A 12,791-nucleotide genomic window follows, 5' to 3' on the forward strand; every position below is an offset into this window, starting at 1 on the left:
TGAATATTATAAACATCAAATTTCATGTGCTGGCAAGAAAGATCACTATGCTCAAAACCTTTTTTCAACAAGAGCAGCCTTGGTCTATCATGTTGGCAATTTTGTGTGGTCAGATGCGCACAAATGCTTATGGTCGTTGGTTGGTTGATCCATCGGAAGTAGTACTTGGCAAATTTTAAGGTAAAATCCCTGGTTGTCCATTTTCTACTTCCTTGATTCAGGATTGGAAGAAAGTGCTCTCTCGCATCAAATGGTCTCCCCATCCTGCTTCTATAGCTTCCTCGCTTCGAATGGAAAGCATACATTGGAGTGCTGTTTTTTACTCTCCCCTTGCTGTACAACAACCAATCAGAGCTTACAATCTTATGAAATTGGGCATCCGGTTCATTGACGACGTAGTGGATACTAGAGGGCAAATTCTTTCTTTTCCGGCAGCATGCCAACAATACAATCTTGGGATGCATCATAGATCTATATGGAAAGCTATTGCAGATCTCTTACACCCTTTCGTTCCGATTCCAACATTGGATGTAAGAGACAGGCTTCAAGATTGGCATCTTCAGTCTTCAAGTTCAAGATTATCCTCTCAATCTTTGCATCTATTGACTTCTATACAGGCTTATCGATTGATATTACCTCCTCCATGGATTGCTCAGCATGCTAATTCTCTTTGGCATTTGGATAAGTCTTTAGCTTGGTGGAAAGCAAAACTGACATTGATATGGAAGTTGAAAATGCCATTGAAACAGAGACTCTTTCTTTGGAGATGCATTGTCGGTATTTTTCCAGTGGGAGTGAAATTGGCTCAAAGAAGGATTGCCTCTCCTCTTTGTCCAAGATGTCATCATACTACTGAGAGTGTTCCGCATTTATTGTGGTCTTGTTCATATTCCAGAGACCTTCTGGACAAGATCTCCTATTTTTTCTCTCTCAGATTTCCTGCACACAGGTTCTACAAGTTTTTCTGGATGTTTGGCACATTATCAGCTTCTTTGTCACAGTATTCTCTTTTCTTCCATTGGATCAGATACTGGGCCTTATGGCCTCTGGCTACAGCGAAATCATGCATATCTGAATTCACCCCTTCAGCACCCTTATGAGTTCTTCCGAGCCTCGTTGCGGCAGTCCTTATATGATGCCGTGCATGAGGAAGATTTGGATGTTTTTTGTGTTCAGCTTTTCTTTTACTGTTTCTGATGGATAGGGCATAGGCTCTTTTCTTGAGCACTGCCTTGATCTTGCATAGAACTTTTTTACTGCTGTTTTTAAGTTCTAGGGTTCAGACATCCTCTTGATGTCAAACCCTTTTGTACATTTATGGTATAATGCAATTTCAACTGGTTTTACAAAAAGAAGAAGAAGTGTGTGTGTGTGTGAGAGAGAGAGAGAGAGAGCATATCTTGATCAGAGTTCTACACCCACTATTGGGCACTGATGACGTAGTGGGGATGTCGTAGTATCTAGTCCATACTATGCATAATGGAGTTGATAGTTATATAGTCTTGAGGGTTGAAACTTGACTACCATGAGTATATAACATGCACGTTCCTAAAAGGTGAATTTGGGCATGTTCTTGGATTCATCTAGGTATATAATTTAGCTGTATTTTCCTTATCATAATGATTTCGAGGAAGGCTCAGATCAACACGAGTCTTTCTATTGAGGACTACCCCTTCTATAGTTAGCCTAGACACCACAATGCTGCACCCATGTGCAACACCGAGCTTGCCATCCTAGAGTGCAAAACCACCAGGCTTCGCCTCTTACACGAGAGGGAACATGGGCTGATTTCAGCACGTAAGATGCAACGCATCTTCCGTACATTCACTCGTCGCCGAAAGAAACGGGCATTTCTCGCCACATGAGAACAAGAGTTATATCGCCTACTACTGCGGGCAAACATTTTCCAACTTTGGCTTATTAGCTCAATTAGCTGTTGTCATCTACGCATGGGCTCGACCTGGGTGTCCGTCAGTGCAGATTTTTTTCCTCAAAATTCTCCCATGGTATTGCTTCTGTTCACCCCAACTACATCCCAACGTACTGTAAAAGGTCAAGGAACTTGAGAATGCAGCTGTTGACCAGGTTTTCCTTAAGGGCTCTCTACAAGATGCCTTTTGCCTTCTCCGGCTTCTTGTACACCTTCCTGTTCTCTTTTGATCGTGCCTGGCCTCCTCGGCAACTAGTAGATACATAGGAAATCCAATAATCTATGCCCCCTCTTCTCCCATGCAGTGAGCAGCATCTTCCTCGTTGGTAACCACTAGTGTGCCTGTCAACTCCACCAAAAGTGTCAGGGACAAATTGAATTAGGGTTAGCAGAAACACTTTGATTAATGGGATTCAGCAGGGGTGAAGGAGAGGGAAAACCAGCTACTGAACTGAGCAGACCTTTATTCCATTCACTCATTTAAACAAACACGGTGTCCCTCCTAACTTTTTGTACAAGCATCAAGTTTCTCCACGCTTTACGACTCTGTTCCCCATCACCTTTCTAAAGAAGAGTGCACGCAAGGTGTCCGACCCTCAGGTCTTTTGGCCTTTCCAAGTACTCCTTTGACCCAAACTCACAACTTCAAAAAGATATATCACTCGATCCAGGGGAACACAAACCAGTACATATTTATACACCCTGCACCCTGGACACCACCACTGAACAAAATACCCCATAAAGACTAACAAATTTTTTGCATGAAACCATGCATCTTGAGCTTGACATTGTGTACTTCTGAATTGGTGTGACAAACTTGAAACACCTCCTGAAAAAGCAGCACTAGTTGAACTGTATACTTCGGTGTTGATAGTGGAACCTGGTTTTCTACACCACTAAGGGGGATATTAATCCATCTGTACTAGATGGATTAAAAAGAACCAACCCCATTCAGGTTATATTGTCATAGGTTGATCTGTTTGAACTTTGTACCATCTTCTAAATTATTATACGTCACTCTTCCTCTTATGGCAGAAAGGTGCAGGAACCTATACAAGTGATGTAAAGGAGTTGCATGATTTTTATGAGAAATCACGCGAGTACGCCGAGTTACTAGAACACACTATTGGTAGAAGCATGGATCGGTATGGTTTATTAATTTGTGTTTAGTACCAGGAAAGAATTTGTAGATTTGCAAAATGGATTTGAAGGTTTTTTTTACATATTCATTTGCAGTGCTCGACTGTGCAAGACATTGCGGACTGCAACTGTAGTTTTTGAGGTTTTGGAGGCAATCAGTAGAAGGGATTCCTCTGAGATCCCCCCCGAGGTGAGGGTACATGCATGTATCTTTTCTAGTGGTAGATTTCCCAAGAAATGAGTAAGTGCAACTTATCATACTCGTTATAACCTGATCAGATTCTAGAATCAGGCGAGGAGCTAGCAGCTAAACAGGAAATATATGTTGCATATAACATACTGCCCCTTGACCCAGCTGGCTCGTCACAAGCAGTGATGATGTTACCTGAGGTAATACACTTTTTGTTGTAAACTGCAGTTGGAACTTGGAATGGTTTATAGCATGCTGCATTAATAGAAAATAGTGAAGAGTTACAATAGCTTTTTGGACTGCTTTTTGAGACAACATGGGCATAGTTAAATACAATTTAGTTAGAATCTATACATGATGTGCCTCTCTGCTTGCCCATGCTGGGAATCTTGTGCTCCTTGCATATATTTGAAATGATTAATCTGCCCATTCATGCTACCATTTCCCAAGGTAATGCAAAGAAAGAGAGTGACTATCTGCTGCTGGCAGGAGAAGCCCATCCCTCCTCCTTATTTCCTGGATCTCCAGCTTGGCATTGTCCAACACTTTGAAAAATGATGTGAGTAGTTTTTGGCACTGGCTCTGGTCATCTCGTCTCCTCTGGCCCCTGCTGAATTGGCCTCCGTATCTAAATCTCAGAGCCCGACATCTTTGGATGTCATACTCTATGACTCAGTGAAAGGACCCAGATCTGTTTGAAGAGGCAGCGGAAACCACCCCCCATTTAGTACAATGAAGGATGACAAGCTCTTGAGTCTCTAGCTCACACATGTCGAACACTTCGCAACCCGCAGCTCTTGATCCTGTTTTGTGAATGGCCCCCGTCCCTGCTAGATTTTGTATGTTCTCCTCTTGGTTATGGATGTTGTTACAGGCGTGGATGATTTGATTGTGTTTATGAATGGCAAACGAGGTGCACTAATCACAATTGACAAGCTAGGAAGGAGAAAGGGAAAGAATGCTCACGATTGCAAATTGGGTCCCAATTATTAATTAAGGACCCCAACCTGCAGGTATATTTGCTTTTATTGCTGGGCTGCTCACGACTCTTGTTTTGCGTTTTTCCTATGTGGACTGAAAACATGCACAGCACTGGCTAGCACTCCTGCTGCTGCCCTGCATTCTTGCTGATGGCAGCTACTTGCAAGGAGGCTGCTGCGTTTGTCTGCTAAACCAGCTGCGTATGGACATGCAGTCTGATGGGCAACGCTGTGCTGTTGATCGACCAGAAGACAGTGCAGAGAGGGGCCAGTCTGTGTTTTTATAGCACTTTTGAGTAGGGTTGGCTGGCTGATCTGCTGGTTGGCCCTAGCTGGACCCACCTTACCTGGTTTTGGGTTAGCTGGCTGGAGTGACATGCTTTCCAGGCTGAGCTCATAGGTGCTGGGCCGCCTCTACGAAGCGTCCCCAGCCTATTAATGGGTGGTCTTTATGCCCATGGCCCCAAATGACCGCTGTTCAGCACATCTTTTTGCCCTTTTCCCCCCTTTTCGGGCTTCCATACTTGATCTCACGCTAACACTAGTTGCCCATGACTTTTAGTTTCTTTCATAGCCTTGATGAGACTAGCTCTAACTGCCGTGACCTCATAGTAACAAAAAAACTTGTTAAACCTCGAAACCTGGAAACTTCGAAATGGTTTTTAAAAACCTCGAAACCTCTCATGTACGGCAGTTTCACCCAAATTTCAGGTTTTGTTTTTTCCCCCCTGGTTTTTCTGGGATTTTTTAACTTTTTGTTTTTCTTCCATATCCTCCTCACCACCTTCCTTCCCTCTTCTTCTCCTGCCTCCCTCCTTCCCTTTTCCATCTTCTGCTATTTCTTTTACCTCTACTCCTCCTTCCTTCATTCTCCTCTTCTTCCTTTCTCTTCTTCTCTCCTCTTCTTCTCCCTTGCTCTTCTTTTCCATTTCTCTTCTTCTCCTCTCTTCTTTCCCCTTTTTCTTCCTTCAATGTCTAAAATCTTTCCCAATTTCTACCTTCTCTTCTTCAATTTCTTAAGAGTCCTTGATTGAACCACTTGTGGCATCTAATCAAGCAAAATTGCCATAATGCCTCACTGTCTTTGTCAAGGCCACGTGTGGGAACTCTTTGTGAGAAGAGACCATTTTTTCATCATTACACTATGCTTTTAGATGGCTACTATAAGTTTTTTAAGTATTTAATACTTAATGATTGGAACGTTTCTTGTGATTATGCGTGACTTGAATTCTGGTGTAGGACAATTGCCTAATAAGCTTCCAAAATATGTGTACCACTTTCTATCGTCGTGGGTTAGAATATCTATGTGGGACTTGCACAAAGTTGGTGCAGGATTGGCATGACATGACCTGATCAACCCTCGTGGTGCACTCCTGACTCATCCCTAGACAAGGGCTCACAAAAATGCAGTGTCGGGCCTAAGTTCCTTGCACTTGTTTCTACAGTATGTCCATGTAGCATCCAACTGTAGGATGCATGCGGCGTACCCTTCTGCTTATCTTGTTGAAGGTAGCTGCATTGCTTCCAGGGGGGTTGTCAATATTGCTGGATCCTCTCAGTAAAGTCTCCCATCATGCCTTGGAGGGTCTTTAGCTCTTGATCAAAACTGATGCCTTCTTGAGAAACTCGGACTTGGCCCCATCTGGATCAACTATAGGCAATGATCCCACAGACTTTGGTATCCATTGGACTTTCTGTCTGGTCCAGATTTTGTAGATGACAAAGTTGTCTAAGGGTGTGGGACAACTAGACATCCCTAGGTCGCTTTTGTTTTGTGGACTTCTTTGCAGGTTTCCTTTGGGCTCTTTTTCTCTTGTGTGGTAGAGACTTCAAATGGTCTTGAGAAAACTCAATTCACATGATTATGATAAGTAGGAATTAATACCACACTATGGACTGTTAAGATGCTGTGAATGTGGTGGAGGACAAGAGTGAGCACAAAAATCACTCGAACTTCCCTCGTCACCTGCATGCTAGAGATGAGTGGAACTTGTGGAGTACCAGTTTCATCTTTGAGGATGACTGGCTTAGGAACATTCTTCATGCATGCTAGAGATGAGCGGAACTTGTGGAATACCAGTTTCAACTTTGAGGATGACTGGCATAGGAACATTCTTCATGATGCACAACAAATTCTTGTTCCAATCAATTGAGGGTTGGAGATTTTTTTTTTCCGAGGAAAATATTCTTCTATTAGCTGAAAATCAAACGTCCACCAATGGGGGAATACAACCCTCGGTAAAGGTAGAGTGTTCAAAGAAAGGAAGGGGATGTTCCCTCCATGGCTGGCCACTCTCAGAGGGAGACTACATCTGGGGGGAAGGGGGGAAAAGCTACACTGGGAGACCAGTGTAGTGCCACCAATGGGGGAATACAACCCTCGGTAAAGGTAGAGTGTTCAAAGAAAGGAAGGGGATGTTCCCTCCATGGCTGGTCACTCTCAGAGGGAGACTACATCTGGGGGGAAGGGGGGAAAAGCTACACTGGGAGACCAGTGTAGTGCCACCAATGGGGGAATACAACCCTCGGTAAAGGTAGAGTGTTCAAAGAAAGGAAGGGGATGTTCCCTCCATGGCTGGCCACTCTCAGAGGGAGACTACATCTGGGGGGAAGGGGGGAAAAGCTACACTGGGAGACCAGTATAGTGCCAAGTGATGTCACCATCCCTGCTGGTGAGGAAAGGGCAACTACTCAAGTTTGTAGGAAGGCTGCACGGCATTTCTGCATGCGGTCTGAGTCTCCTGTCAATCGATCCCATCATACGCACAGGGTGGATAATGTCAGTCCAAATGTAGCTCTGATAGACTCCAATGGACCCTCGATGGCCTCGTTGCAGCACGCACGTCAAATGTGCGGCTGCTATGCTGCTAATGATCTCCCACCCCTAGTCAGTGTGGGTGTCAAGGGTCCAATGGGACACTGGAGGACGTAGTAGTTGTTGTGATGGCAGTGATCCCAAGTGTGTAAGCTGGAGTCATAAAAGCAAAAAAACCTGTTTTGTTCTCACGAAACGGACGAAATATGAAATGCATGAAACATTTTAAAAAACCTACAAAACCTCCCAAAATCCTTGTTTGGCCCAAATTTTTGAGGTTTTATTTTTCTTTTCCTATTTTTGATGGCGTTTTGCCTTGGCTTGATTTCCGCCCATTTGCGAACTGTTTTTCTCCCCTGTTTTCCCCCGGCTCCCCTTTGGGCCTTGGCCCCCCTTCTTTGCCTTCCCATCTATTCTCTTTCTCCTTCCCTTCTCTTCTCCTTTCCTTCCCTTCTCCTTCTCTTTTCTTCTCCTTCCTTTGAAGTTCCATCTCCTATCTCCCGTGTCCCATCTCTCCAAATTCTCTAACAATTCAGGGTCTCCCCATTTTAAATTTTCCCTAATTTCCACAATGCCTCGCCGAAACTTGGATGATCTTTGAAGTAATATGAAAAGGTTGGGACTTTGCATATGAAATCTGGATTTGAAGTTCACGGTTTAGGTTTGAATCTGGATTTGACGTTCACGGTTTAGGTTTTCAGGTTTCAAAGTTTCAAGCTTTTAAATTCATGAATCATTATGTTTTTTGGTCATCCATATGCAATGTGCATTGTATATAATGGTCTCTATAACTGCTCTAATTATATTTAAAAATTTATGAATAATATGTTTTGGAAACGTATTGGCTTTTTTAATTTTATGCAAAACGTTTTGAAACACTACCCCAAAAACCTTGAAACAAAAAAACCTCGAAATATTTGTGACTATGGCTAGAATGAAATGCCATCACCATCCTCCTCATAGAGAAGGGCTGGCCTAACCCGTGCCCCGCTTGTAGCAAGGCATAATCTGAAATTTGCTTGCTCTCCCTGAAACACATCACAATAAGAATCCACTTACTTGTGTGCTTGCGCCCACGATCGACACTCAATGTTTACCATCCAAGAAGCTTGTCCAATACTCGGCAACATTGCATACCATCATATGATTACAAAACAATGAAGGGAAAATATAAGGTTTTGGCTAGTACTCACCACCCAACCTTAGGCTCCAAACCAAGCATGGTGGTAAGCCACCCACCGAGCTAGACACTGGCACAACCCTAGCAAGCACGTGCCCACAAAGCATGCGTGTCCCACGGACCCCTAGCCATCTGGGCTGTCATTGGCACTTCATACCAGTGGGCTAACCACTAGTTGGGACCCTTGGGATGCCCCGGTTAGAAGGTAGAGCTCCACAACTGGAACTACTCACAAATGAGCCATAATCCCAACTATATAGCCGCATGACCAGTTCACACTGCTATAAGAACTGTCTGGCCGGCCCCTTAACACTAGCCATGTTATGTCCACACAACATGGGACATAACATTCTCCCCCTCCTAACAAGAGGAAGATTGGGAGAAAGTCTAGATAAGTGAAGCAACATTCTCCCAAGTGTTGTCTTCATCAGAAAGATCTTTCCATCTTATCAAACACTCATAAATAATCCGATTCCTTAGGGTACGATCCCTACGATCCACAATTCCATCGGTTCAGCCAGGAATTCGCAAGCTCCTAGGTTCCCTCCCTCTTTTCACCCACAAAAAACCCTGGTGTGAAAGAAGAGGCCACCGATCTGTTAGAATTAGTGCATCTCAGTGTATTTGGGTAGTACCCATTTTATGGGATTTTATGTATTTTCTCCTTCATTTAAGAGTCGTGGGCAGTCGGCCTGTCCCTAGAGGCAGTTGGCTAGTTCACACATGCACTATATAAGGAGGCCTCCTATTTCTCACTCTATCATCCAATCCCTTGCACATTGTTCAACACGCCTGTTGGCTATTGCCATTGTAAAGCGGTTTGCTATTATAAAAGGTGATCTTGTCCACAAGATCTCTCTACTCTGTCTCTCTTGTTCAGTTTATGCTTCCGCCTGTGCATTCTCCAACATGGTATCATTCGCTTAGGTTCTGGCTGCTCCATCCTTTTGCAAACTGCTTGCCGTCTTCAATGCATTTTGCTTCCATAGCTTCTCCGGCTGCAGATCAGCATATTTTGTGGCTGCGTTTCCCTAGCTTGCTGCGTTTTCTGGTCCAGCCAGCCCTATTGCTGCTGTCGGCCAGCCCTCTAGGCTGCGTTTTGCTCTTCAGAGGCAGGTTGTGGAGTTATTGGCTGCATTTTTTGTTTTCAGCATCAATTGTGGTGAGCTTCTTGAATGTGGTGTTGCGAGACAAGTGGCTGTACATCTTCTTCTTCCTCCACGAGTCCCTACCCTTCTGGTAGGAGGTTCTCGATGGTTTCTTGGATTGTTTTGCTGCTGTCCAGCCTTTGTCTCTCTCAGATTTGAGAGGGGGCTGATTGGTCGTGGAGCCACGCTTCGTTGGAAAGCACTTGAGAGGAGTCTTGGAGAGCTGACATTTGTGTTCTTTGTTGCTGTGGATATGGCTCCCCCCTGTACGAACAAGGATGACACGTTGAAAGGACCCAACTATGCCCATTGGAAGCTTCAAATGCGGATCTGGTTCATCCACAAGGGTTTGTGGGATATTGTTCAGGGCACTGAGAGGAAGCCCGAGTGTCCTTAGAACTCCAGGAGGTGGACTCAGGATCAAGAGGATGAATTCGTTGCAGAATTACAAGACTGGGAGAATTGGGATTTGAAGGCACATTCAGTGCTTGTGTAGACCATCACAGAGGAGGTCTCACCGGCCGTGCAAACTCTCACCAGTGCTCATCAGGTATGGTCTAAATTGGAGGATCTCGTTGCTCGAGATGAATCGATGAGGGTGGTTGTCACGTGCATCTCGCACTGGGATGCTACGTAGACATATCTGAGCTGAAGGTGCAGGACCTGGGATGGTACAGGACCTTGGATGGTAAACTAGTCCCATGTGAGCCCAGTCCGGGACGAGTTAGCCAGGGATCCATCTCAGTCGTCCGAGGTCAGGTGTGCATTGGCCTGCACAGGAGTCCAAGGTCAGGTGTGCACTGTCCTGTCCTGCACATGAAACAGTGCCAGTCCGCGGAAGGGCTGTAGGACATTCCTAGGGGCATGCCTGGGGCAGCCGACAGTTCATGCAGCATTTATATGGTTGTAGGGCAAGTATGGGGAAGCCCATACAGGCTGCCCAGCCCCCAAACTGATTGCAAAACAGTGCCCATCCCCTTGTTTTCAGGCGCCTAGTGTCCAGCCATCAAGGGAAATGATGCACAGATTTTATGTGATTTATTCAGCATTTAATGCTGATTTTACAGTTGTGGACAGAATTTATGCTGGCCGCCTGGAATAAGAATTGGCCGACTGCTGTTTATAGGTAGTATAAATAGGTGAGAGCTCAAGTCATAGTGTTATCTCATCATTCACCAAGTGCTCAAGCAAACCAAGGCTAGGACAGCCAAGAAGTTGCTAAAGCAAAGGGGTGGAGGACTGCAGGTCAAGGGCAGAGATTTCTCAGCCAAGAAAGGTCAAGATTTCTGTATTTTCTTTTCAGATTTACATCATTCTAATAAAGCAAATACACCATCCGTCGTGGGGGTGTCAGAATATGCAGCGGAAATGATAACCAAACTTGGGTAGACAAGAGCAAGTAGACTGCAGAAAATAAACAGCACAAGAAACACAGAGAGATAGGTGTGTAAACTCTTCTCTATACACAAGATCCCGAAAAAACTGAATGAGGAAGTGGTGGGGGCAAGGGGCCTATATATACATCCCTGGGAGGGCAGTCGGCCAGCATATAAAGTGCCCACGACTGCTGAAATGGTCCCACGATTGCATTTATGCAGTCGGCCAGCAGACAAGTGCCCACGACTGAGAAACATGCAGTCGGCGAGCACTGGAGTGCTCCTGGCATCCTCTGGCAACCCTCCCCACCACTAGGAAAAATGGAAAAAAATAGGGAAAAATACGGGGAGTGTGGAAAAATGATAAAACACCTTATACTGGGCGGGCACACCCACAACAGAGGCCCTGGTGTATGAATATAGACAGGAGATGACTTCTAACACCCCCTCTCAGCTCCTGGCTGTGAAACCAACCCAAGGGAGCTGGAGTGCCGCCTGAGCGTAGCCTGAGGTAGAGACTTCGTGAAGAGGTCCGCCGCATTGTCCTCCGTCGAACAATAAAGTAGCAAGATGTCACCAGCCAAGATCTTCTCACGTACAAAGTGATACTGTATCTGATATTTTTTAGAAGAAGAAGAAGTAGGAAACTAAGAAGAAGAAGAAGAAGTAGCAAACTAAGAAGAAGAAGAAGAAGATTCATAAGAAGGATCTCATCTGAGCACACCAGCAATAAGTATCTCCATCCTCTGCCAACTGTATGGATGATGTCAATCCCAATCGGGAGTACCTCTGCTGAGGGAGCTCCCATAGCCGCTGTAAACAGGTAAGTGCGTGGAATGGGGCCTCGGTCACTACTAGTGCGGCACCCAGCTCAACCTGAACAATCTCATGTGGTACCGATGATTTGCTCCAAATCATGCGGGCAATCATCATAATCAGTGGTCTCTCCATTTGCCTCCATTCCTCATCCGCCCCTCTCTGAGATTTGTGATGTATGTTGGGCCCCCAAATTGGAGATCCATACAAGAGGGTCCGTGTGACAAGTGTATCAAATAGCCACAATTTGGTGCGCGGTGTGAGGTGAAAAAAAGAAAGAAAACCCTGCCTCTATAGCTCTTCCACCTCCCAAACTTGGAAACACACACACCAACGGGGGCACCACCAGCCACCGGCTGGAACACTCTCTCACCATGCACCACCCACCCACACCATAAGACAGCTCAGAACCACAATGAACAGATGGTTATCCAGCAGAAAACATACAAAGCACGAACCATGTACAACTCAGCAAATACACCAAAGACCAGGACTCTGGCCAGGATTTACTGCCAAGGGAATACACCCTTGCGTCTGACAACCAAGCCTCTGTCTCCCGGTCCCTGTAATCTCCAGAGGGCGCCCACACCAGCAACCCTTCTTCACTTTCTCTGTAGCCCGGCTACTCTCTGTCTCTAGCTGCTACCTGCCAAGTGTTGTAGGCGAGCCCCACTGTCTCCAGCCCACACATCAGCACCTCTACTGCTTCCAACTCTGCACTGTGCTCCAGGCTCTCTCTCGTCAGCACCACTCTCTGCCTGCAATCGTCGCCCACACAAGACCAGCTACTCTCTCCAGAAGGCGCCCACACCAGCTAACCTTCAACTCAGCAGCTCCCACTCTCTGTGTGTCGTGACCAGCAGCTTCGCCAACCTTCTGAGCCTCTACACAATCCTCAGCACCACGAACCACTGTTCAACGCAGCATCACCATCTGGATCCAGCCCAAGCCACATCTTTAGTCCCTTGCTAACAGCAGCCCTCTCTCTGCTTCCACAATTGGCACCTTCTTTCACTTATGTAGCCAACCGCTACACATCCAAAACCCAAACCCTCTGTTGCGGCCAACGTTACCCTAGGGACCTCCCCTTGATCACACGACGGCCACCTGCGTTCTCTTTGAGGGCTCTCCTCTGCAATATCACCCCCAGCTCTCCACAAGGTGGCCAATTCTTCCTTCACCACCTCTCTTCGCAACCACTTTAGCGCCCCCCTGC

The 12,791-nt window shown here is 45.7% G+C and overlaps 1 protein-coding gene and 1 pseudogene across 8 annotated transcripts in view; one reads left to right on the forward strand and one right to left on the reverse strand.

Moving 5' to 3' along the window:
• The window catches only part of LOC147616370 (uncharacterized), a 301,034-nt pseudogene that overhangs the window by 143,134 nt on the left and 145,109 nt on the right, over positions 1-12,791 (reverse strand).
• LOC147616371 (callose synthase 3-like) overlaps positions 1-12,791 on the forward strand; it is a 118,653-nt gene that overhangs the window by 15,532 nt on the left and 90,330 nt on the right. For all 8 annotated transcript variants that reach the window (XR_015262486.1, XM_086777430.1, XM_086777437.1 and 5 more), the window contains 3 exons: positions 2,966-3,075; positions 3,167-3,260; positions 3,350-3,460. Coding sequence is in view for 6 of the 8 variants with exons in the window: in XM_086777430.1 (XP_086633556.1) it covers positions 2,966-3,075; positions 3,167-3,260; positions 3,350-3,460 (315 nt within the window). In the remaining 2 variants the exon portion in view is untranslated. The remainder of the gene's footprint in view (positions 1-2,965; positions 3,076-3,166; positions 3,261-3,349; positions 3,461-12,791) is intronic.

This window comes from Cibotium barometz, chromosome 38, assembly GCF_041138505.1.
Source record: "Cibotium barometz isolate CiBa-2024 chromosome 38, ASM4113850v1, whole genome shotgun sequence".
NCBI classification, from domain to species: Eukaryota; Viridiplantae; Streptophyta; class Polypodiopsida; order Cyatheales; family Cibotiaceae; genus Cibotium; species Cibotium barometz.